The sequence below is a fragment of the Halichoerus grypus genome, chromosome 7 (assembly GCF_964656455.1).
Source record: "Halichoerus grypus chromosome 7, mHalGry1.hap1.1, whole genome shotgun sequence".
Classification (NCBI taxonomy): Eukaryota; Metazoa; Chordata; class Mammalia; order Carnivora; family Phocidae; genus Halichoerus; species Halichoerus grypus.
The window spans coordinates 108,494,473-108,521,354 of NC_135718.1; the positions used below are offsets into that span (position 1 = coordinate 108,494,473).

Consider the following 26,882-nt stretch of genomic DNA (forward strand, 5'->3'; position numbering starts at 1 on the left):
GGAACTCTGTGCACGTAATAGTCACTCTCCATTCTCCCCTTCTCTCAGCCCTGGCAACTACTAATCTACTTCCTGTCACTTTGGATTTGCTTGTTCTGGGCATTTCATATAAAAGGAATTATAGCATATGTGATGTTTTATGTCTGGCTTCTCACTTAGCATAAAGCTTTCCATGTTTTAGCATGTATTAATACTTCATTCTTTTGGAAGGCTGAACAATATTCCATTGTATTGGAATAAACCTTTATTCATCTGTTTATTAGCTGATGAATATTTGATTGTTTGGGTTGTTTACAGTTTTTGGCTCTTAGGAATAATATTGCTATGAATATTCATGTATAAGCTTTGTGTAAACTAATGTTTTTACTTCTCTTGGGTATATACTTAGAAGTGGGGTTGTTGAGTTATATGGTATGTTAATGTTTAACTTTTTAAAAAAGATTTATTTATTTGTTTGAGAGAGCACGTGCATGTGCATGGTGGTGGGGAGGGGCAGAGGGAGAGGGAGAGAGTGAGCAGAGTCAGCGCTAAGCAAGAGCCTGATGTGGGGCTCCATCTCAAGACCCTGAGATCATGACCTGAGCCAAAACCAAGAGTTGGATGCTTAACTTACTGTGCCACCTAGGTACCGTACCTCTAATGTTTAACTTTATGAAAACTTGCTGAACTTTTCCAAAGCAGCTATACCATTTTATATTCCTACCAGCAATGTGTTAGGGTTTGTTTCTCTACTTCCTCACCAGTACTTGTTATTATCTGTCTTTTGATGATAACATCCTAGTGGGTGTGAAGTGGTATCTTTTGTGGTTTTGAACTGCATTTACCTGATGGCTAATGATATTGGATGCTTTTTCGTGTGCTTATTGGCCATTTGCACTTTTTTGAGACATGCCTGTTCATACCCCTTGCCCATTTTTTAATTTGGCCTTTTATAGAGTTGTTAGAGTTTTTTATTCTGGATACCAGACCCTTATCAGATAAATGATTTGCAAATAATTACTCCCATTTTGGGGGTTGTCTTTTTACTTTCTTGATGGTATCCCTTCCAGTACAAAGTTTAAAAATGTTGATGAATCTGGGGTGCCTGGGTGGCTCAGTCAGTTGGGCGTCCAACTCTTGATTTCAGCTCAGGTCATGATCTCAGGGTGGTGAGATGGGACCCTGCATCAGGCTCGGTACTTGGTGTGGAGTCTGCTTGAGATTTTCTCTTTCCTTCTCCCTCTGCCCCTCCCCGCTTTTGCACACTCCCTCTCTAAATAAATAAATAAATAAAATCTTTAAAAATGTTGATGAATCTGATTTATTTTTTTCTTTGGTTGCTTGTACTTTAGACGTCCTAAGAAAATCATTGCCTAATCCAAGGTCATACAGATATTTAAAAATGGTTTTATTTTTCATCATGGTACAATACAACGTAAAACTTACTAGCTTAACCATTTTTAAATCCACAGTTCAGTAGTATTTCATACACTGACATTGTTGTGCAGCTGTCACCACCATCCATCTCTAAAACTTTTCATTCCCAACCCCTGGCAACCATCATTCTACTTTCTGTCTCTGTGATTTTTGACTGTTCTAAGTTTCTCATATAAATGGAATCCCTTGGAAAAAGTATTTGGCTTTTTGTGACTGCCTTAGTTTATTTAGCATAATGTCCTCAAGGTTCACCCATGTTAAATGTATGTGTCAGAATTTCTTTTTTTTTTTTTTTTTTTAGATTTTACTTATTTGACAGAGAGAGACAGCGAGAGAGGGAACACAAGCAGAGGGAGTGGGAGAGGGAGAAGCAGGCTTCCTGCGGAGCAGAGAGCCTGATGTGGGGCTCGATCCCAGGACTGGGATCATGACCCGAGCCGAAGGCAGATGCTTAACGACTGAGCCACACAGGAGCCCCTATATGTCAGAATTTCTTGACCCTTATTTTATATTACACACAAAAATCTATTCAGAAAGCGTTGCAGACTTAAATGTAAGACTTGAAACTGTAAAACTACTAGAAGAAAACATAGAAGAGAAGCTTCAGGACATTGGGTTTGGCAATGATTTCTTGAATATGACATCAAAAGTATATGCAACAAAAGCAAATTTACACAAGTGGGACTACATTAAATTGAAAAGTTTCTGCACAGCAAACAAAACAATCAGAGTGAAAAGGCAACCTGTAGAATGGGAGAAAGTATTTGCCAGATATGTATTTGATTAAGAATTGATACTCACGGGTGCCTGGGTGGCGCAGTTGGTTAAGCGACTGCCTTCGGCTCAGGTCATGATCCTGGAGTCCCGGGATCGAGTCCCGCATCGGGCTCCCTGCTCGGCAGGGAGTCTGCTTCTCCCTCTGACCCTCCCCCCTCTCATGTGCTCTCTCTCTCTCTCTCTCACTCTCTCAAATAAATGAATTAAAAAAAAAAAATCTTTAAAAAAAAAAAAAAGAATTGATACTCACAATATATGAGGAACTCCTATAATTCAATAGCAGAATAACAACCAGATTTTAAAAATGGGCAAAGGACTTGAATAGACATTTCTTCAGAGAAGAGCTACAAATGGCCAATGTGGGTATATGAAAGGCACTCAGCATCACTAATCATCAGGGCAGTGCAAATCCACAGTGATACCACTTACACCTGTTAAAACAAACAAAAGATAAGTGCTAGCCAGGATGTGGAGAATTTGGAACCCTTACACTCTGTTGATGGGACTATAAAATGATGCATCTGCTAAGGAAAAGTGTATGGTGGTTCCTCTAAAATTTAAACATAAAATTACTGTATGATCCAGTTATCCTACCTCTGGGTACATACCCAAAAGAATTGGAATCGGGATCTCTGAGGTATCTGCACTTGTGTGTTCAGTGTGGCGTTATTTACAATTGCCAAGATAGGTATCCACTGATGGATGAATGGATAAAGAAAATGTGGCATGTATATACAACAGAGTATTATTCAGCCTTAAAAAAGAAGGGAATCCTGCCATCTAGGACAACATGGATGAACCTAGAGGACATTGTACTAAGTGCAATAAGCCAGTTAAAGAAGAACGAATACTGTATGATTCCACTTACAGGAAGTACCTAAAGTAGTCAAACTCATGGAAACAGTAGGAATGATGGTTAGAGTCTAGAGGAAATGGGGAGTTCTTGTTTAAAGGGTAGGAAATTTCAGTTATGAAAAATGAATAAGCTGTAGAGATTGACGTATAGCATTGTGCTTACATAGTTGTGTTTTTTTTTAAAGATTTATTTATTAGAGAGAGAGAGAGTGCGCCTGTACATGAGCAAGGGGGAGGCGTAGAGGGAGAAGCAGACTCCACACTGAGCAGGGAGCTGGATGCGGGACTCTATCCCAGGGCCCTGGGATCATGACTTGAGCTGAAGGCAGACGCTTAACCGACTGAGCCACCCAGGTGCCCTGTGCTTACATAGTTAACAGTACTGTTATACTTAAAAATTTAAGAGGGTAACTCTCATTACCCTCATGTGAAGTGTTTTATCACAATAAAGAAAATAAAAATTCCCATTTGAAGGCTGAAGAATATTCTCTTGCATGTATATACTACCTTTTCTTTATTTGTCCATTGATGGGCAGCCGGGTAGCTTCTAACTTTTTGGCTGTTGGGAACATGTGTACAAATATCTATTTGAGCCCCTGCTTTCATTTTTTTTTTTTTTTTAAGATTTTACTTATTTATTTGACAGAGAGAGATAGCTAGAGAGGGAACACAAGCAGGGGGAGTGGGAGTGGGAGAGGGAGAAGCAGGCTTCCCGCTGAGCAGGGAGCCCGATGCAGCCTGGGATCATGACCTGAGCCGAAGGCAGACGCCTAACGACCGAACCACCCAGGCACCCCCCCGCTTTCATTTTTTATGGGTATATATCCAGAAGTGGAATTGTGAGACCATATGGTAATTCTATTTTTAATTTTCTGAGGAACAGCCATAGTGTTTTCCACAGCAGCTACAACATTTTACATTCTCCCCAGTAGGGTTCTCATAAGGGTTCTATCTCTTTACATCCTCAGCACCCTTGTTATTTTCTGCTTGTTTGATAGTAGCCATCCTAACAGGTGTGAGGTGGTCTCTCACTCTGGTTTTGATTTGCATTTCCCTGATGATGAATAATGTGTAATGCATTTTTTCATGTGCTGTTGGCCATTTATATATCTGATTTGGAGAAATGTCTGTTAAGTGTTTTGCCTATTTAAAAATTATTTATTCTATTTTAAATTTATAATTGTGGTAAGAATGTACCTAACAGTATTTCCCATCTTACCCATTTTTAAGTGTACAGTTCAGTAGCATGAAGTGTATTCACATTGTTAGGCAACAGATCTCTAGAACTTTTTCATCTTATAAAACTGAAACTATATCCATTAAATAACTTCTCATTCCCTCAGTCCCTAGTAACCATCGTTCTGTATTTTCTGTTTTTGTGAATTTTTTTTTTTAAGATTTTATTTCTTTATTTGAGAGAAAGAGAGAGAAAGAAGGAGAGACAGAGAGTACAAGCGGGGAGGAGAGGGAGAAGCGGGCTCCCTGCAGAGCAAAAGCCCGATGCGGGGCTCGATCCCAGGACTCTGGGATCCTGAGCCGAAGGCAGACGCTTAATGACTGAGCCACCCAGGCGCCCTGTTTTTGTGAATTTGACTTCTAAATATCTTTCCATTTATTTAATTTCTTAAAACAGTATTTTATAGTTTTCAGAATGTAAGTTTTGCACTTTTTTTTTGTTAAATTTATTCCTAAGTATATTGGTCTTTTGATGCTATTGTAAGAGGAGTTGTTTTCGTTTTTCGTTTTTTTTTTTTTTTCTGAAAGTAAATGGGGATTCTTTTTCTTAGTTTCGTTTTCTGATTGTTGCTACTGTATAGAAATGCAGCTAGTTTTGTATATTGATATTGTATCCTGCAGCCTTGCTGAATTCATTTGTTAGCTCTAATAGTTTTTTGCGTATGTGGTTTTTGTAGTATTTATTATGTACAAGATCATGCCACCTGCAAAGAAGAGTTAGTTTTACTTCTTCATTTCCAGTCTGCATGCCTTTTCATTTTGTTGCCTATTTGCACTTGCTAAAATTCCAGTACAATATTGAATAGAATTGGCAAGAGTAAACAAACTTGACCTGTTGCTGATCTTAGGGAGTAAGCTTTAAGTCTTTCCATGAATTATGATAGCTGTGGGGTTTTTTATCAGGTGAGGAAGTTCTCTACCTTTCTTCCAATTTACAGGTAGTGCTTATTCTTGACTACCTTTTATTTTGCTGTTTTGTTCACTTGCATAACTTACCAATATACTACTACTACTAATCACTAGCATCAGGTTTTATCATATGCCAGGCACTGTTTTAAGTGTTTTACAAATAACAGCTCAGTCGACATATGTTAGTTCTATTCAGTTTCAGTATTTTTGATCCATATATCTATCTGAATATTGGGAGAACATGCCTTTTTTAACAGATTTTGAGAATCCTTTGGCAAAAATATATGAAAAAAAGTTTTGAATATTGTTATTCTATAATCATTCCTCTTTGTTCAATATAAGCATCTAATCCTAAAACTGGCCAGTCCACACAGAGCTTTGAACAACTCAGTAGGTTGAGAGCACATTTTTTTTTCGTTAAGGTAAAAGCAAAACATGTTTACTTTAGAAAATGCAGATAAGCAAAAGTTCAAGTGTTTACAGTTCTTCTTTGGGTACATTCCTAGAAATTGTTTTAGGCCAAAGGAATACATATTTCTGAGGGTTTTTTGGGTAGGAATTGCCAAATTGCTCTCTGGAAATAATGCACTCGTAGTAGCGTATGTGAGTGCCAGTTACTTTGAACTTTTTCCCATCATAGATGATAGGAACTTTTAAATAAGTTATATGGCGTTTTGAGAGATGGAAAATTCCACTTACTTGAAAAATGTTTTGTACAATGAGACATAACAATTTCTGGCAGCAATAAATTTATTGAATATTAATTAGTACTTTTAAAATAGCTTTTAAGGTCAAAAGAGTAAGTTTGAATATCTTAGTTCATTACATGAAGATTAGTCAAAAGAAATGGAAAATACTAGCTGAGACTTTGACAACTTTTTAACATAAAAAAAAAAATCATGCTAAAAATAATCCTGAAAAGGTTTCAGATTCTAAGAGGGCAAACAAAATATTGTTAATGATCATTCTTTTCTGAGTTGTAATGTAGCTTAGGCAAGTTTGTGTTTGAGAACAATTGGTAAAAATCATTTGAATACAGTTTTGCCTGGACATAACAGGAACATTCATTTTTATTTATTTTTAAAAAATATTTTATTTATTTATTTGAGATAGAGCAAGAGAGAGAGAGCACAAGCTGCAGGGAGGAGCAGAGGGAGAGGGAGGAGCAGGCTTCCTGCTGAGCAGGGAGCCCGATGCAGGGCTGGGTCCCAGGACCCTGAGATCATGACCTGAGCCAAAGGCAGACGCTTAACTGACCGAGCCACCAGGAGCCCCTATTTTTATTTTTTTTTAAAGATTTTATTTATTCATTTATTTGAGAGAGAAAGAGAGAAAACAGCATGTGGGGGGGGGGGCGGAGGGAGAGGCGCAAGCAGACTCTGAGTGCTGAGGGTGGAGTGGGACATGGGGCTGATCCCATTACCCTGAGATCAAGACCAGAGCCAAAATCAAGAGTTGGTTGCTTGGGGCGCCTGGCTGGCTCAGTTGGTTAAGCGACTGCCTTCGGCTCAGGTCATGATCCTGGAGTCCCTGGATCGAGTCCTGCATCGGGCTCCCTGCTTGGCAGGGAGTCTGCTTCTCCCTCTGACCCTCTCATGCTCTCTGTCTCATTCTCTTAAAAAAAAAAAAAAAAAAAAAAAAAAAGAGTTGGTTGCTCAACCGACTGAGCTACCCAGGCGTCCCAGGTACACTCATTTTTATTTATTTATTTATCTATCTATCTATCTATCTATTTATTTATTTTTAAGATTTTATTTATTTGAGAGAGAGAGCACAAGAAGGGGGAGCGGGACAGGGAGAAGCAGACTCCTGCTGAGCAGGGAGCCCGATGCGGGACTCCATCCCAGGACTCCAGGATCATGACCTGAGCCGAAGGCAGTCGCTTAACCAACTGAGCCATTCATTTTTAAATAATGGGGTATGAAGTACAACTTAACTATTTTGAAAAATAAGGTCATTTGTCTTTTGCTTTTAATGAAATTTGTTGCCAAGCCCTGGAACTGGAATAGAACTGCAAATTGTAACAATGTACTGATGGGGAAAATAAAACAATCAACTTTGACAGTTTTTAAGGTGTACTTGCTAGAAATGTGTAGAGATGAAAAGTTTGAGGGAAGAGCTTGCTTTTTTTTTTTTCCTATGATTTTATTTTTAAGTAATCTCTACACCCAACGTGGGGCTTCAACTCATAATCCTGAGATCAAGTCACATGCTCTACTGACTGAGACAGCCAGGCACTCAAAGCTTGCATTTTTAAATCTTTGTTCTATCAAGAACATTCTGGAATCTAAATAATTTTAATAATTTTATCAGAAGTTTCAATCTTGGAATTCAAAGTTCTTAGAGTAAGAATTGCTGTTGGCAAGGGGCACCTGGTTGGCTCGGTTGGTTAAGCACCTGACTTAGTTTCGGCTCAGGTCATGTTCTCAGGGCCATGGGATCAAGCCCCATCTGGGGCTCTGTGCTCAGTGTGGGGTCTGCTGGAGATTCTCTCTCTCCCTCTCCCTCTGCTCCTCCCCGTTCTCTCTCTCTCTCAAAAAAAAAAAAAAAAAAAAAAAAAGAATTGCTCTTAGCAGTCATTTAATTATGCCCTCCTATCCACATATATATCTGAGATTAAAGTCTGGTTTATTGCCCTCTAGCCAGCAGGTTAATCAGATGTCAGTTAAGTACCTTTGATGTATAAATAAGGCATTGTACCAGGTTTGTTAGTAGGGGGTTTGGGTGAATAAAATACTAAAACAGAAAGTTCCATGTTATAAATAATAGTTAAGTAAATTAATAGTAACTAAACGATATAGGACACTAATGGGGTTGGGGAAGAGGCTTGCTCTAAAATGGAGGGAAGTGTCTTACAGAAGTAGAATTTGTGTTTGGCCTTTGAAGAAGAGACTGGGAGAGGGCTTCAAGCCAGAAGAAGGGAATGAGTTTGCAAAGGCATGGAGTTGAAGACAGTAAACTGTTAAGTGCTTGGTGTTTTGTTTACTTTTAGAGAGGATTGGTGAGGTGAGGGTCGGGGAGGTAGTATAGACAGGTTTGTGGTTTGTTTTCATGGATATGAAGAGAATTGGAAAGGCAGGAGGAAGTCAAAGTGGGGCTTTAAGTCTTACTCTGTATTCAGTCATTGACGGACTGCCTGTCAGTGCTTAACTTTTCCCTCATGCAAAACCATGGAGAGCAAATAGCATTAGGTTCATTAAAGTATCTTACCTTCTCCATGATGTTGCGGACTCTTCTGTCCCAGGTCCTAAGGAAGCTTTGTAATTCATCATTATATAATACATCAGCTGAGAATTGTAATCTATGTGAAATCTTTTCTTTTTTTTTAACCACAAATTATCTCCTGATTTTAAAATAAGATATGGCATTGTAAAAGTATAATGATAAGCAGGCGAATTCTCTTATTGTGTGTGGCAACCCACCCAATTCTCTTATTGTGTGTGGCAACCCACCCACACGGTTGATGACAGGTATGGTGATAAAAGAAAAATAAACCAAAGTTAACTCTAGTTGAGGAATAGAGTTTCTAGATTATTTTGATTATAGAATAGAAACCAGTTTATAGCTTTAAAAAAATTACAGACCAATTGTGATTGGTATGTCCATTTATTGCTTTTGTAGATTGGCCAGAATACATCTTTAAAATCTCAATCTTTTGTCCCCATGCTAAATAATTTGGGGCTATTAGTCTTCCATTTGAAATACAAGATTGTTTGGTTTCATTAAAAAACAAACTGCTGGAATATGCTTATAAAATTTTAAATTTAAAGTAATATGTGAAAAAATTCAAACATTGGAGACTGTTATAAAGTAATAATTCTCTTTCCTTTAAGTGATCATTTTCTTTTTCCTGCATGTAGGATCATATTTGGGATCTCTCTTGCAGTTTGCATTTTTTAAACTTAATAAATCTTAGATGTCTTTTTATTTAGTATACGTAAGTATAAGTTTTTGAGAGTATGTATGTGGGTATTTCTGTTGCACAAATGCTTGGTAATTTATTTAACTTATCCTTTATTGATGGGCATTTCAGTTGCATCCAGCATTTTAATATCATAAACAGTGCTGTAGGAAGCATTCTTTTTTTTTTTTTTTTTAAAGATTTTATTTATTCATGAGAGAAGGAGAGAGAAAGGCCGAGGGAGAAGCAGACTCCCCACTGAGCAAGGAGCCTAATGCAGGACTTGTTCCCAGGACCCTGGGATCACTACCTGAGCCAAAGACAGATGCTTACCTGACTGAGCCACCCAGGCCCCCTGCAGGAAGCATTCTTGAAACAATATCATTGCTTACTTGTGCTGGTGTGCTTGTAGGACACTTAAAAGTGAAATTTCTGGATCAAAGAGTTTTTTAATTCAAAATTTATTAAATTTTTTTTTAAAAACGTTGTACCAATTCACATGTATATTGTTTTCCCATACAATTACCAATATGTCTTTACCAGTCTTTTTTTAAGCTTTGCTAGTTTGATGGGTGACAAACAGTATAGCATAAATTTGTTCTCATAAATTATAAGTGAGGTAGAGAACTTTTTTCATACATTTATTGACTTTATTTTTTTCTTTAAAAACCTTATTCATATTCTGCCCATTTTTGTTCCCTACCTGGTGGCTATTATTTTCCTTCCTTCCTTCCTTTCTTCAAAGATTTTATTTATTTGAGAGAGAGAGAGAGAGAGAGAGAGAGAGCATGAGCAGGGGGGAGGGGCAGAGGGAGAAGCAGACTCCCGCTGAGCAGGGAGCCGGATGCTGGCCGATCTAGGACCTGGGGATCATGATCTGAGCTGAAGACAGACGCTTAACCAACTGTGCTACCCAGGTGCCCCATTTTTTTTCTTCTTCTTCCTTCTTCTTCCTTCTTCCTTCTTCCTCTTCTTCCTCTTCTTCGTCTTCTTCCTCCTCCTCTTCCTCCTAAAGATTCTATTTATTTATTTGACAGACAGACAGAGCGAAAGAGGGAACACAAGCAGGGGGAGTGGGAGAGGGAGAAGCAGGATTCCCGCCGAGCAGGGAGCCTGATGCGGGGCTCGATCCCAGGCCCTGGGATCATGACCTGAACTGAAGGTAGACACTTAACGACTGAGCCACCCAGGCACCCACCCCTATTTTTCTTCTTCTTTTTTTTTTTTTTTTTTAAAGATTTTATTTATTTATTTGAGAGAGAGAGAGAGAACACATGAGAAGGGGGAGGGTCAGAGGGAGAAGCAGACTCCCTGCTGAGCAGGGAGCCTGATGTGGGACTGGATCCAGGGACTCCAGGATCATGACCTGAGCCGAAGGCAGTCGCTTAACCAACTGAGCCACCCAGGCGCCCCTATTTTTCTTCTTTTAAATAAGTTATATTTTAAGGAAATAAATCCTTTGACTGTCGTGTACTGTGAATATTTTTTAAAGTAGCTACTTGTTTTTTGACTTTGCTTATGGTGTGTCTTGCCATGTTTAGTTTTTATGTTATCAAATATTCTTTTATTGCTTTTAGATTTCTTGTCATGCTTAGAAGTCATCCAAGATTATGAAGAAGGAAAACATGAATTTTTAAACTTTTTTTGGGGGGGGGTTTATGCTTAAATATTTGATCCATATGAAATTTATTTTGAATAATAAATGAATTAGGGGTCTAATTTTATAGTTTTCCAAAATGGCTAGCCAGTTTTCAACATTATCTAATCTATTAAATCACTTTTCTGTATAAATATATACTGATCCTCATTTCTAGTTCATATTTCATTTCTGTGCAGTTAGTACAGACATGTAATTAGTTGAGAATTTTAGAAGGTTGTTGAGGTCAGTGGAGCAGTAGAAAAGGTGATAGGTGGATTATACTATCTTAGCTCCCCTTTTGCCTTTTTTTTTTTTTTTTAAGATTTTATTTATTTGAGAGAGAGAGGGAGAGAGAACGCATGAGAGGGGGGAGGGTCAGAGGGAGAAGCAGACTCCCCACTGAGCAGGGAGCCTGATGTGGGACTGATCCCAGGACTCCAGGATCATGACCTGAGCCGAAGGCAGTCTCTTAATCAACTGAGCCACCCAGGTGCCCCTCTCCCCTTTTGCTTTGAAGATTGATAAATGGTTGGGGCGCCTGGGTGGCTCAGTTGGTTAAGCATCTGACTCTTGAGACTCTTGATTTTGTCTTGAGTTGTGATCTCAGGGTCGTGGAATTGAGCCCCATGTCAGGCTCTAAGTTTACTGCAGTCTGCTTGAGATTCCCTCTTTCCTTCTCCCTTTGCCCCTTCCCCTCAAGCAATCTCTCTTTCTCTCTAAATAAATAAATCTTTAAAAGAAAAAGATTGATAAATGATTGCTTCTTTCAAGGAGTACTTGTAACCATAACCATCCTATGGACTTGAAATGACTTTGACTTACTCTTTTAGATTACTTCTCTGTGGAGAACAAAGTGAAGCTGGGATGAAGATGTAAGGCATAGTCAATGAGAGGTTTTTTTTTTCCCCCGCAAAATAACCAGGATTCTAAAATGAGTTTGAATTTCTCTAGGCAATAAAAACCTGCTAGTCGGTGCCTACACAGTAGCTAATTCTGTACTTGCCACAAAGAGACGAAGAAAATGTTTGTTAAAAGAACTGAAACTTGAAAAAATGGTTATTAGTCACTGCTTAGAACTTAGTTGTCTTTAGGAATGTAGTCACTATAAGTAGGCTTTCATTTTTTTTTTTTTTTAATTTAAGTTTTATTTTTGTGCTGCTTGTTGCATGAATAGGGGTTAGAAGATGGGTATTAGTTCAGGCTCAGTTACTGGCCTTGTGATTGTGGGCCAGATGTTTAATTTCTTTGAATCTTACTTATTTTTCTTTTTTAAAGATTTTATCCATTTATTTGTCAGAGAGGGAGAGTGCACAAGCAGGGGAAGCAGCAGACAGAGGGAGAAGCAGGTTCCTTGCTGAGCAGGGAGCTCGATGTGGGACCATGACCTGAGCCGAAGGCAGAGGCTCAACTGACTGAGCCACCCATGCATCCTAATTTGAACAGTTTCTCTAAGGATGTGGATCAAGGCAGTAGTTTGAAGAGTTAGTATTGAAAATGAGATGGCCTCTGCCTTCCTCTGACATAGGAACCATGGAGATAGTGAAAATTAAGAAAGAAGACACTTAAGGAGTTAGTACCCAAGGTGATCAACCGAAGGTTGCTTGTTAGGGCTGGGGCTTGCGGAAGGTGGAAAATGTATGGAGCTACAGTTGTGAGGATTGTTAAATTAATCAAGAGGCCAAGATGCGGATTTCATTTTTTATTGCAGGACTGGTTAAGGCTTGGCAGTATCAGTTTAGAGTGGCACATTTTCTTACTTATTTACGTGGTAATTACTTCCGTAGGTGCGACAATTTGAAATTTGAGAAAGCAAATAGCAGGCAGTATCTGGGATTGGGCTGTGGCGTGGTGGGTCCGGGAAATTGGTGGTGGTGACATAATGATTGGGGTTAGAACTCTAGGCTGGGTGAGAAAACTGGTAGGCAAACAACCTAAATAAAAAACAGTTTTCATCAGAAGAAGAGAAACTGTTTCCGTATGTTTCTCTTTCGAGCAATGAAATTTTAACTAGAAACTCCCCAGGAGATTTTTTATGTCTCTTTGGCCATAATTGGATTACAGGTTATGCTAGCTATTTTCCTTTTGTCTCTCTACTCTTCTCCCCTATTTTGTGTCCCAGAAGACTGACTGTAATGGACTGTATCAGTAAGGTGTGGTCATGGGGGGGTGGGCTGGGGCGGGGTGGGGAGGGGCCAGCAGAGAGAGTAAGGGGAGTGTGTTTATATGGTTGGTTTCCTCTGTGCTGGGGACCATCACTCCTGTCTAACAGTTCTCCAAGGGATTCTCTTTGGGTTTCTGTAACCATTTCCCTCCTTTGTCCTTTGAGGCCTAGGGGTGGCAACGGCTTTCCTGGTACTTGCTACTAGCCATAGAATTCCACAGTGTCCTTTTTTGCTTTTCTTAAATTCTGCCCACACATGTATAAAAGGGCCATCTTTAAACTCTTCTCAGTAAACTAGCTCCTCTGGGTCATCTTTGTGCTGCCCTCACTCTGGGAGATCCCTGTGCCCATTCTTAAATCAGTCTCTGGCAAGGGGAATGAAACACATGCCCTTACTGGGGAAGCAGCCAACAGCGTTCACCATCGTTGTGTTAGTATGTACAAAGTCACGTGTACTTATCTGTCAGCTTTGTCAGCCAAATTTACAGTTAGTTTGCCATCTAGAACAGGAGTTGGCAACCACAGACATGTATGTTCATTTGTTGTGTTTGTAGTAAGTGGACCATATGGCCCGCAAAGCCTAAAATACTTGCTATTTGGCCCATTACAGGGAAAATTAGTTGACCCCTGATTTTAGAACTACACCATTCAGTATGGGACCCAGTAGACCTACACTTCAATATGGTCCAGCTAAGCGCTTGAAATGTGGCTAGTCTGAATTGAGATAACATAATTATAAAATACATATCACATTTCAAGGACTCACTTGTACCCGTTTCTTTCTTTTTTTTTTTTTTTTTGAGAGAGAGAGTGCGCACTAGAGAGCTGGAAGGGGCAGAGGGACAAGGAGAGAGAGAATATTCAGCAGGCCTGATGCTCAGGGCAGTGCCCATCTCATAACACTGAGTTCATGATCTGAGCTGAAATCAAGAGTCAGATGCTTAACCCATTGAGCTATCCAGGTGCTCCTCTTCTTACTTTTTAATGTGGCTCCTAGAAACTTTAAAATTACATATATGGTTCACATTATATCTCTCTGGGACGGCACTGATCTAAGTGACCGGTCACTTTGAAAGTGAGTAGATGGGATGCCTGGGTGGCTCAGTCAGTTAAGGGTCTGCCTTTGGCTCAGGTCATGATTCCAGAGTCCCGGGATCGAGTTTGCATCGGCCTCCCTGCTCAGCGGGGAGTTTGCTTCTCCCTCTGCCTTCCGCTCCCCCTGCTTGTGTGCACGTGCTCTCTCTCTCTCTGACAAATAAATAAATCTTAAAAAAAAAAAAAGTAGATAAAAGCTAACCTTAGGCAAAAGCCTATTAAAATTAGTTTTATAAAGCAAAGCAAGCATGGCACCCAGAGAGACATTTGGCCCAGGTTTTTACAAGTCTTAGTCTTCTTTCCTCTGCCTGAAATAATCTTTCTAGCACCTGTTCACCATGATTTTCCTTTATCATCTGGGACCCAGCTCAAATATTGACTTACTCTGCAAAAGCTGCCTCCACCCACAGTCCTCTGTATGTTGTAATTATCTATGTTTGCACATTTCTTCTGAGATCCTAAAGGAAGGGTTTGGAATACATGTGTACTACTCTCTCTATATACTGAGTACTCAGTGGGTTTTTATTTAATGAGTCGAATATATAATAGAATGAATAAATCCTTCTGGGTGACTTTGGCAGAGTAGTATAAATATGGGATTGTTACAGGAAGCAGATTTGGTGCAAAGCCATGAAGAGGTAGCCCAAGTTGAAAGGTACAACTCCTTGGAGTTGTTTACTGTAGTCCTGATTGCTTTCATTTCCGTTTTACTGAAGGTATTGCTATGATAGCACAGTACAGTAAATGATCACTTTTATTCCACATAAAAATTATGTAAGATACAGTCTTTTTTTTTTTTTTTTTTAAGATTTTATTTATTTCAGAGAGAGAGAGCGTGTGCGTGTGTGCGCAAGCATAAGCAGGGGGAGCGGCAGGCAGAGGGAGAAGCAAACTCCCCGCTGAGCAGGCCCCCCCCACCCCATACTGGCTCAGGTCCCGATTCTACCTCCTTGTTCAGCGGGAAGTCTAATTGGGATTTTCTCTCTCTCTCCCTCTGCCCCCCCCATGCGTGCATGTGTGTGTTCTCTCTCTCTCTAAAATAAATAAATCTTTTAAAAAATTGGTTAAAATAAGATTTTTGATAATTCAGGGAATAAATTTTAAATATTCCAATTTAAATATAGTAGACTTTACAAGGGTTAGGTAATGTTCACAAAGGTAAATGTTGTACACCTGATTTGTTGGAGATGAGAGGGCTAGGAGAAAACAAAATGTAGATTAGCTTTTTCTATGGATTTATCCTTGGGTCTACTAATTAGATATTATCAGTTAGTGATATTAGTAGACCTAGGCAGATCTTTTAGAAATTGCATGACTCTCAGTCCTGGCTTATCACTATTTCAGGGTCATGTTTTAGAAACTTAGAAACCTTGAGTTGACTTACGTGGTTGGATGTCCTTTTTTTTTTTTTTTTTTAAGATTTTATTTATTTATTTGACAGAGACAGAGAGGGAACACAAGCTGGGGGAATGGGAGAGGGAGAAGCAGGGAGCACGATGCGGGGCTCGATCCCAGGACCCTGGGATCATGACCTGAGCCGAAGGCAGACACTTGACTGAGCCACCCAAGTGCCCCTGGATGTCTGTTCTTTAAATCATTGGATGTTAGCTTTTAGGGCATTATTCTTTTGGCTTTTATGACATTTAATTTTTAAATTTTGGGGTAGTAAGAAAGTAATTTTCTTTTGAATGTTACATGAAATTAATTTTAAGGTGAAGGAAAATGAGTAGAATTGGCTTTTTAATATATTTTTCTTTTTTTTTTTTAAAGATTATTTATTTATTTATTTGAGAGAGAGAGAATGAGAGAGAGCAAGCACATGAGAGGGGGGAGGGTCAGAGGGAGAAGCAGACTCCCTGCTGAGCAGGGAGCCCGATGCGGGACTCGATCCAGGGACTCCAGGATCATGACCTGAGCCGAAGGCAGTCGCTTAACCAACTGAGCCACCCAGGCGCCCGATTTATTGCATTTCTCTTGTACATGGTCCTTCTCATCCTGCCAGAGTGGGCTTTCTGGTATCAAATCAGTTATTTTCCTGCTTAAAATTCTTAGTTTCCTCAGAGCCCTTGTTAGAATAAACACAGGCTCTTCATGATATGACCTCTAGCCTCCTTTCCAGTTGACAGCTCCACCACCGTCAGCAGTTGAAGATACTATTCCACTATCTGTTGGCTTCTGTTGTTGGTTTGGTAGGTCAGGTACCCAGAATAATTGCACTTTTTTTGTAGGTGGTATTTGCTTTCTAGCTACTTTTAAGAGGTGTGTGTGTGTTTAATAAACCTGTGTGTTAGAGTTTCACTGTGATATATCTAAGTGTAGATTTTATTTATCCTGCTTGGCCTTAACTTTGAGGATTGGCATCTTTCAACAATTATGGAAACGTCTCAGCCCTTATCACTTATTTTTGTCTCTCATTATAGGATGCATTTTTGGACCTTCTCATTCTCCATGTTTTTTTTTTTTTCCCAAGTGCAGTACTGTGAAAGGATATAAATAGTCCAAATGTCCAATAGGGGATTAAATAAATTATATTTCAGCCATAAAAACAGACTAACAGACCAATAAAAATGATGTAGAGGAGTATGTAATGACATGGAAAGATATTCACAATACATTAAGTGAAAAAAGCAAGTTCCAAAACTGCATGTATGAGTCCATTTTTGTCATATGTGTATTTATAATATGTACATTTGCCAAAGTAGAAGGACACATGATATTTACCAAAATATTAATGTTAGTTACTTGGATACCATAGGATAATGGGTGGTTTTGTTAGAGTTCTTTTCAGGGAAGGCATTTGGGATTTTAATTTTCTGTAATGAAGATTACTTTTAGAATAGGGAGAGGGAGTTACTAAATTTAAATTAGCCCAAAGATGCCCCCGCAGTTCATTTTGAGTTCATTCTGGTGTTAACAAAAATTCAACTGGGTGGGGGCGCCTGGGTGGCTCAGTCAGTTAAGTGACCAACTCTTAACTCTTGGTTTCAGCTCAGGTAGTGATCTCAGGTTCATGAGATTGAGCCTCACGTCAGGCACTGTGCTTAAGGTGGAGTCTGCTTGGGACTCTCTCCCTCTTCCTCTGCCCCTCCCCCCTGCTTGTTTTCTCTCTTTCTCTTTCTAAAATAAATAAATAATTAAAAAAAAAAATTCACCTGGGAGAACTTGAAGATCTAATTGGCCTTATTAATTGAGTCGTGAATTGGAAATCATCCCATCTACCAAGTAGAGGGGAGTTCAGAGGAGCTGTACAAAATGGAAGGATTTTATAGGCAGAAACAGGGCAGGACAATTAGCAAAAGAAAAGAAAAGATAGTTTCAGGCAAGGCCACCTTCCCTTAAATGAAAGGTCTTTTGAGGATGGATTACCTTATTTTCCTTTGGTTGAGGGAGGGGGTTGGAGAGGGCCATGTGACAGATTACCTCATTGATGCTGACCCTAAAATTCCAGATTGGTTAAAAGTACATTTCTGGAAGTGGTTGCAACTTTAATTAGGTTAGGTTCCTGGTTTTGGTGACTTGTCCTAGCATATGTAACTCCATTTTGGGCCTGTGGTTTTCTTTTTAGCACTGGCAAAGTAAATATTTCTGGGAAATTACTTAAAACTTTGAGTGCCCTTCACTCTTCCTTGTAAGTATAATATTCAGTAGCAATTGTTGATACTGAAACAAAAATACACAAGTAAATTTTGCCAAGGAGAATAGATGAGAAAATATAAATTCTCATTAAAAAATTATTACTAAGATGACACCAAGTTACCTTACAGCTTTTTACAAAGACTGGGAACTAGAAGTTGTAGTCTTCTGCTTCATGTGTTTCAACACTCAGTCTGTTCTGTTTTATTCATTCATTTGTGTGGAAGGTCTCTACACAGGATGGTGGATGATATTCTTGGTTCCCATAGTATAACAGGAAACTTGACATTTCACTTAAAAAGATAAAATAACATTTGCTGTCAGATTATAAAATTCCTTTTCTAGAAGATACTCTAATATTTGAAGATATGCTTTGAAAAAATATAAAATGAAATATACCATTTTATTTCAAGATCAGTAAGTCTATGTCGAACTTAAATGAATTCCAGTAAAACTCTAACTCAAAGAAAAATCTAACCTTAACAAAAAGCTCCAGTAACAGATTATTTTAGCAAGCAAAATGAGCAGTGTATGTGGCTGTTAATGGGCACCATGTTTAATAGGATGGACATTAGCTTTTGCCTTTAACATAATTGTCCAATTATGTTAAAGGTATTGCTTTAAGCTGTGAATGTTTTGCCAAAGAAAAACTTAAATTTTTTTTTTTTAAAGAATTTTATTTTCTTTCTCCAGGTAGGAAGGATACAAGTTAGAAATTTTACCAACAAAACTTTAAAAAAATGTGTTTTTGAAGATTTTACTTATTTGTTAGAGCGTGAGCACAAGCAGAGGGAGAAGCAGGCGGCCCGCTGAGCAAGGAGCCATGCGAGACCCAGTCCCAGGACCCTGGGATCATGACCTGAGCCAAAAGGCAGACTCTTAACCGACCGAGCCACCCAGTCGTCCCTAAAATTTTTTAATAAATACATCAAAAACTAAAATCTAGCTAGGCTGTTATGCAAGATATTATGTGTGAAGACAAACTGATAAATGAAGGCAGATTTCATTCAAAATGAACTCTACCCATATTAAAAGGGCAGACAATCAGCTGCTTGCTTAAATTATAATAGTACTATGATTCAGTATGAAAATAAGGAACTGTCTGCAAATCTGTGACAGTAATAAATCAAAATATACAATGTATATAGGAGTTAAACAGCAACAAATTCTAATTAAAAACATTTTAATATCTTGAAAATCAATTTTTCTTTAAAATCATGAAAAAGATGCTCATGTTAGTTAATAATTGACTCTAAACCTCAGTTAAACATTAGGAAGCTACGTTAATGTGACTTAGTATACAGAAAGGAATCTTTCAGAATACGGAAATGAGAACGAAATGGATTTTATTTATTTATTTTTAAAGATTTTATTTATTTATTTGTCAGAGAGCACAAGCAAGGGGAGTAGCAGGCTCCCCGCTGAGCAGGGAGCCCAACGCGGGAATGCATGACCTGAGCCAGAGGTAGACGCTTAACTCACTGAATCACCCAGGCATCCCAGAATGAAATGAATTTTAGAATATTTTTGTAACCCGCCCCCCCAAAAAAGCAAAAAACAAGTCTGTACCCATTAACAGTCATTCCCCATTCCTCACAGTTCTACCCCCAATCCCTGGGCATCCACCAACCTTCTGTCTTTCTGTATAGGATCATCTATTTTGGATTTCATGTAAATGGAATCCTACAGTATGTTGTCTTTTGTGACTTTAATTTAGCAGTTTTCAAGTTTCATCCATATTAAAGTGTGTGTCAGTGTTTTTCTCCTGTTATTGCTGGATAATATTTCATTATATGGATCAACAACATTCTATTAATCTGTCAGATAATGGATATTGGAGTTGTTTTCACTTCTGTTATTATGGATATTGCAGCTATAAACATTGATATACAGGCTTTTGGCTGGACATGTTTCATTTCCCTTGTGTGTACACCTAGGACTGGGATTGGGTCATGTGGTAGGTCTGTGTTAAACCTTTTGAAGAACTTTCAGACTGTTTTTCAGAGCATCATTTTACATTCCCACTAGCAGTGTAGGAGGGTTTTAATTTCTTCATGTTCTGGCCAACACCTTTTTTACTCCCCGCCCCTCCCCAAAGAAAAAACAAGCAAAACCTCTGTTTTATTCTTACCAAGTGGATACCATTCTTCTAAATATTCTTATTACAGGTGTTTATAAACACTTACTAATTGTATCACAAAAGAGTTATCATATCCAGTCCCTGAAATAACACTCTTCTCAAAGTTTCCTGCATGTACAACTTCTTTTTCCTCCCCCCCAGCTTTATTGAGATCAAATTGACACATTAACATTGTATAAATTTACGGTGTACAATGGCCAACACTTGTTATTTTTGATTATAGTTATCTAATGGGTGTGAAGTGCTGTTTTCATCATGGTTATGATTTGTATTTCGCTGGTGGCCAGGGAGGTGGAGCATCTTTCCATGTGGTACTGGCTATTTGTATATATTTTGGAGAGCAGTGTCTGTTCAGATACTTTGCCTATGTTTAAATTGGATTACTTGTCTTTATTATTGAGTTGTAAGAGTTCTTTATATATACAAGTCTCTGATCAGATTTGCAATTTTTTTTTTTCTTGTTCTGTGGGTTGTCTTTTTACTTTCCTCATGTTGTCCTTTGCAGGAAAAAAATTTTAAAAATAAATTTTGATGAAGTCCAGTGTATCCAAGTTTTCTATTGTTGCTTGCGCATTTTTGTAGTCACAGTTGCAAGATCCATTCAGATAGTCTAATTTCTCATATGGTCAGAATTGGATCTTACAGCATCATATGATTAATACAGTTGTGATTACTGTGTGTACATACAGTAGTTTTGTTTTTATCTTCTTAACATTTTTATGTATAAATTTCCTTCTGTTGATATTGCCCATGCTTCCTTTTTTAAGAGTTGTGTCATGTTTTGTGGTTGTATTATAATTCACATAGTCATCTTCTTGCTTGTTTATCAAATTCATGATTTAAATAGTGCTGGTTAGTAGCCATATCCATCAACTCAAAAGTTACCTTGTTTTCTTTCCTTAGGTAGGATTAACCTAAAACAGTTGATGGCAAAGAAGATACAGTTGACAGCAGAGGCAGAGGTAAGTAGCTTCCTGTTCAAGAAACAAGAATGTAGAGTTAGGGTAAGGAATTTTGTTTAGTAAAAAAAAAAAAAATTAAGATTTTATTTATTTATTTGTCGGAGAGAGAGAAAAGCAGGGGGAGCGGCAGGCAGAGGGAGAAGCAGGCTCCCTGCTGAGCAAGGAGCCGGATGTGGGACTTGATCACAGGACCCTGAGATCATGACCTGAGCTGAAGGCAGCCGCTTAACCAGCTGAGCCACCCAGGTGTCCCTGTTTAGTAAAATTTTTAATGCTCAGTTTCTTAAAGAATAATTTACCTTTCTTATCGGTTGACACTATCGTGCCACTTTGGGTGGGAGGATGGGTTAGCCTGGTGATGGGTATTGAGGAGGGCACGTTCTGCATGGAGCACTGGGTGTTATGCACAAACAATGAATCATGGAACACTATATCTAAAACTAATGATGTAATGTATGGGGATTAACATAACAATAAAAAAATTTAAAAAAAAAACAACTATCCTGCCACTTTGTCATCCTACATGTAAGAATCACATTGCTTTTTTCTCTCCCATCCCGTCCACCACTCTCATTTTCTGGCTTTTATTTTTATTTTTTTTAGAAGATTTTTATCTATTTGGGAGTGAGTGAGAGCAAGAGAGAACATGAACGGGGGGGTGGGGGGGGGGACAGATGGAGTGGGAGAAGCAGACTCCCCGCCAAGCAGAGAGCCTGATGTGGGGCTTGATCCCAGGACCCTGGGACCATTACCCCCGAGCCAAAGGCAGACACTTAACTGACTGAGCCACCCAGGTGTCCTTTATTTTCTGGCTTATACCAGCAGAATTTGGTTTTAGTGAACCTTGATATAGTTGAATGTCTGTGCAAGTGCCTTATGGAAGGTTATATCACCACCTGTCGTGGTTCATAGTGAATAATGGCTCAGTAGTAAATCTAAAAGTAGATCCCTGTTGTTAGGGAGGACATGGCTTGAGCAGAAGTATGGAGAGAGGAAACGTAAGACTTATCTCTTGGAAATGCCACTTCACTTGATGGGCATCTCTGCTCCTGTTGGGGCATGACAGAAAGAAAAATACAGTTGGAAAACCAGGGCTAGATTGTTAAGCATTTTTTTCTCTGCCTTTATGCCCTGTTCATAAAGCTCTTTCTCCTTGAAACTTGAACTTCCTGTTTCACCAGTCAAAATACTGCATATCCATCAAGTTGTAGCTCAAATGCTCCTGCTTCTACAATTTGCTAAATTTCAGCTTGAAATGATGTCCTTCCTTCCTCCTTTATACTTCTAAGAACTTAGCATATACTCTTAGTATATACTGTGTATTTATTACACAGTGCTTCTGTGTATAACAAATTCTTGTGAACTTATAGGTGATTTGACTTAGGAATGTTTTAATTGGCAATTTGATATCTAATGAGATTGAACATCTTGCCATTGTTAATTAATTGGAATGTTTTTGAGGGAGATATATTAGGAACGCTATTTTGATAGCAAAGTTGAAGATAAAGTATAGAGTTTGGAGACGAGACAAGATAGGAAGCTGTTGTAATATTTTAGTATTCTAGACAGGGTAAACGGGCAGGGAGGAGAAGAGAACTACACTTAGAAGTCCTATTACGGACTAGGCCATGTACTAGGTGCTTTACATACGTAATTTTATTAAATTATCCCATTTACAAGAGTGATCTCTAAGGGGTTACATTTCGTTGTTGTTTTATGGGTTGATATTTACTAATGTGAAATGACCATTGAGGTTGATGGGTATGTGAATATTGTTTGGAGCCATGAAATTTACTTGTTCTTTTGTGGGTTTTTAGAAATAATTGTTTTTTAGAGAGGGAGAGGGGCAGGGAGGGTCGGGGGAGAGGGAGAGAGAGAATCTTAAGCAGGCTTTGTGCTGGCAAAGACCCCAAGGCGGGGCTCGATCTTAACACCCTAAGATCATGACTTGAGCTGAGATCAAGAGTTGGTTGCTTAACAGACTGAGCCATCCAGCTGCTCCTAGAAATAATTTTTTTTTTTTTTTTTAAGATTTTATTTATTTGACAGAGAGATAGACAGAAGAGCACAAGCAGAGGGAATGGCAGAGGGAGAGGGAGAAGCAGGCTCTGCACTGAGCAGGGAACCCGATGCGGGACTCGATCCCAGGAACCTGAGATCATGACCTGAGCCGAAGGCAGACGCTTAACCATCTGAGCCACCCAGGCGCCCAATAATTTTTTTTTTTTAAGATTTTATTTATTTATTTGACAGAGAGAGACACAGCGAGAGAGGGAACACAAGCGGGGGAGTGGGAGAGGGAGAAGCAGGCTTCCTGCTGAGCAGGGAGCCCTATGTGGGGCTCGATCCCAGGATCCTGGGATCATGACCTGAGCCGAAGACATGCTTAACGACTAAACCACCCAGGCAACCCTCCTAGAAATAATTTTTTTTTTCTTTAAAGATTTTATTTATTTATTTGATAGAGAGAGACAAAGCGAGAGAGGGAACACAAGCAGGGGGAGTGGGAGAGGGAGAAGCAGGCTTCCCACAGAGCAGGGAGCCTGATGTGGGGCTCGATCCCAGGACCCTGGGATCATGAACTGAGCCAAAGGTAGATGCTTAACAACTGAGCCACCCAGGCGCCCCCTAGAAATAATTTTTAAAATAAATGAAAATCAATCTAGTCATTTGTAATTTGGAGTCACTCTGAACTAGTTCGCTCAACTACATTGGACCACCTTCCCCTGATCTTTAAGGGGAGAACATGGGACTAGCTATCTCCAGGGTTCTGTTCAGCTCCAGTAGTCTATGTCATTGCGTAACTAACCTAAACTTTTGCTCCTAATTCACTCTTTTCCTGGTGTAAAGGAAATGGGTAATCTGTAGATTTTATTGGCAACTCTTTCGGCTCCACAGAACTGGAGTTGTCAGATAAAATACAGTATGTGTAGTTAAATTTGAATTTCAGATAAACAACAAATAATTGTTTAGTCATCATGCAATATTTGAGATATAATTAGACTAAAAAAGTCACTTGTTTATCAAATTCACATTTAACTTTTGTCCTGTATGCTTATTTGCAAAATCTGGCAACCAACAAAGCACTCCCTGAAAGTTGAGATATATAGATAGAAGAGCTCATATTAAAGAATGGTGGAAAAGGTTGTCAAGTATTGAGCAAGCTCTTTAGTCTGAGGGGAAAACAAATGAGAGACGGATGATGAGATCAGTGGGTTGAACTGAGTCTGTTAAGGTCATGTCTAGGTCCAAATGCTATCTCTCATAAAAAAAATTTTAAATACTGAACTAAAAAAAAAAAAAATCCAGTGCTAGTGGGATTATACACATTGTGTAACCCTTAGTTAGGACCTTTTGAAATCCTTAGAATTGTATTGTAACAAGACTTAAAAGCTCTTGGAACAGTCCAGGGGAGACTCAAGTGATTAAATTCCAACCAACTTATGTTAATAGATAAATAACTTTGTTTTAACATTGTGTTAATGAAACTATTTGAAACAGTTTCTTTGGTTGCAAATAAAAGACACCTACTTCGGCTTATTTAAGTATAAAAGGAAACCTATTTGAAAGATATTAGTCTATCTCATAGAATCCCAGAAGTTGAACACTTAAGCTTTGGAAATGGAAACGCTTGAATAGCAAGAGTTCATGTAGTTTTTTTTTTTAAGTTTTTATTTTTTTTAAGGTTTTATTTATTTGACAGAGAGAGACACAGCGAGAGAGGGAACACAAGCAGGGGGAGTGGGAGAGGGAGAAGCAGGTTTCCCGCAGAGCAGGGAGCCTGATGTGGGACTCGATCCCAGGACCCTGGGATCATGACCTGAGCCGAAGGCAGACGCTTAACGACTGAGCCACCCAGGCGCCCCAGAGTTCATGTATTTCTGAATTTTTCAGTTAATCAGATTTTCAGTCCCTTGTTTTAAGTTCAGAGTTTCAGATTTATGAGAGAGAGAATTGGATTTTGGCCAGAAGGGCAGGACCATATAGTACAGCCCTGGCCTAAACACTGGGTACCTGTCCTTAACCTTTGAGGACAGTTTCCAGAGAAAAATGAGTATGAGAAGAGTTAAAAAGGAGTGCCTTGATACTGTGAATATTTGTAGAACTTTTATTAATGCACACAACTTTATAGAGGGAATGCTAGGTCTCATGTGAGGGGGATGAAAAACTACTTCCTATTTCTGTTTCTTAAAAACACAGATTTATTGCAACATATTTCATTTCCTTCTGATGTAGCATTTAAAATCCTATTTTACACATCAGTACCTTATGCTGTTGCCTAACTATTAAATGAGCAAACTGTAATGAGTAAGGCTCAGATGGCATGTCTGCAAATGAGGACTTCTCTTTATGGTTTATTGCTCATCCACGTAACCTCTTCTAAAAAAGTGTTTGGAGAGTGCCAATCTATTTGATTTATTGGCAGACTGCTGGAGAGATAAGTCTAGGTCTTTTCTGCCCAGAAATTCTTCGGTTACTGTATACGTTGAGGTTAGGTTGTGCTGGAGTAGATAAATATAAGATGAACACAGATAATTGTGGCTTAAACAATAGACGTGTGTTGCCCTTCCATGTAAATGATCTAGAAGTGGGAAGTCTAGAACGGTTATGGTGACTCTTGTGGTCCTCCCAGGACCCTGGTCCCTTCTACCTCTGTACTTCACATTTTGTAGGCTGTGATCGTCCTTTTCACTGTCCAGATGACTCCAGCCATTGCATCTGAGTTTCAGGGAGCAGGATTGAGTTAGGAAAAGAAGTGGGTTGACAACTAATAGCCTCTACTACAACTGTCCATTCTGCTTTCCTGCCCTTGGCATTCTGGTCAAGTCTTCTTTTGACTGTGTCCGTGTGATTGTATCCTTCTGATATTTCCCTTTCTGCCTTTTCTCACTTTGCCTAAATACATAGATGTATCAGTCTCCAGTCTCCTTCGATGAACCTTGGGAAAATCAGTTTATTGTTCTTTATGATTTCATCACTTATAAAATGCAGGAAGGTGCCTGTCACATTGCCCTGTTAGGAGTGTTCAGTAATCTGGCTCCATGAATTACCTACTTGGTTCCTTTGTCAGGCACTGTGTTAGGTGCTGGGATTCTGAAGAAGTTACAGTTTCTGTCCTCATGCTAGCTGAGACCACCATGTGTAAAATGGATAAACAAGAGGAACAACGACTGAATTAGATACTTTAAAAATGTTCTTTAAAAGCTGAAAAGTGATGTCAGTGTAGTTTGGTATTAGTGATAAGAAATTACATAATTTTAGAGCTTTATCGAGAACCTTACAGGTGATAGTTAATCTCTATTTTACATTAACGAGAATCTAAAACATCAAAACTAGTCAGATGGTAATACTCTGCATATCGCTGATTGAGGGACATTTTGGTTCTGCCCCACCCCCAATATTTTGTTTACCTTCTTCCATCATACACACAGATTCACGTGGACAATGTAGACACATGTAGGCTTGTATATCATAGGTATATCGGCAAAATCAGCATCCATTTATATGTTCAGTTATATATTTTTAGACATTACTTTGTGGGGTTTTTTTGTGTTAAAATATTTTTTGAAAATGTGATATAAAATGATTTCATGATCATCATTTGTATGAATGTATCATTTGTTAATTACTAGGAATGTATTTTTACCACTCCCTGGTTTTCTAACATTTAACAATGGCTAAATGAAGGAGGTTGGTAAAGATGATGAGAAATGGCAGAATATATCAATTAGGTAAGATGGGGAAGCTCCTGAATAGATGAAGATAAATGTGTTTTGGCTTAGTTTGTTGATAATAATATGATAACAGGAATATCGTAGTCTAACTTAAGTTGGGAGACAGCTCAGGATGAATTTTATTTTAAGTAAAGAGGGATTATAATTTAGAGCTCTAATTTTTTTTTTTTTTTAAGATTTTATTTATTTATTTGACAGAGAGAGACACAGCGAGAGAGGGAACACAAGCAGGGGGAGTGGGAGAGGGAGAAGCAGGCTTCCTGCCGAGCAGGGAGCCCGATGTGGGGCTCAATCCCAGGACCCCGGGATCATGACCTGAGCCAAAGGCAGATACTTAACGACTGAGCCACCCAGGCGCCCCTAGAGCTCTAATTTCGTTAGTCGCTGGGTTATCTTGAACCTTTGGCTTTCTGTATTAAGGGT

At 38.9% G+C, this 26,882-nt stretch overlaps 1 protein-coding gene across 3 annotated transcripts in view; it reads left to right on the forward strand.

The window, feature by feature from the left end:
• Positions 1-26,882, forward strand: part of SOAT1 (sterol O-acyltransferase 1) — a 76,672-nt gene that overhangs the window by 20,006 nt on the left and 29,784 nt on the right. For all 3 annotated transcript variants that reach the window (XM_078078032.1, XM_036120950.2, XM_036120952.2), the window contains exon 3: positions 20,666-20,724. In XM_078078032.1, the coding sequence (XP_077934158.1) occupies positions 20,666-20,724 (59 nt within the window). The remainder of the gene's footprint in view (positions 1-20,665; positions 20,725-26,882) is intronic.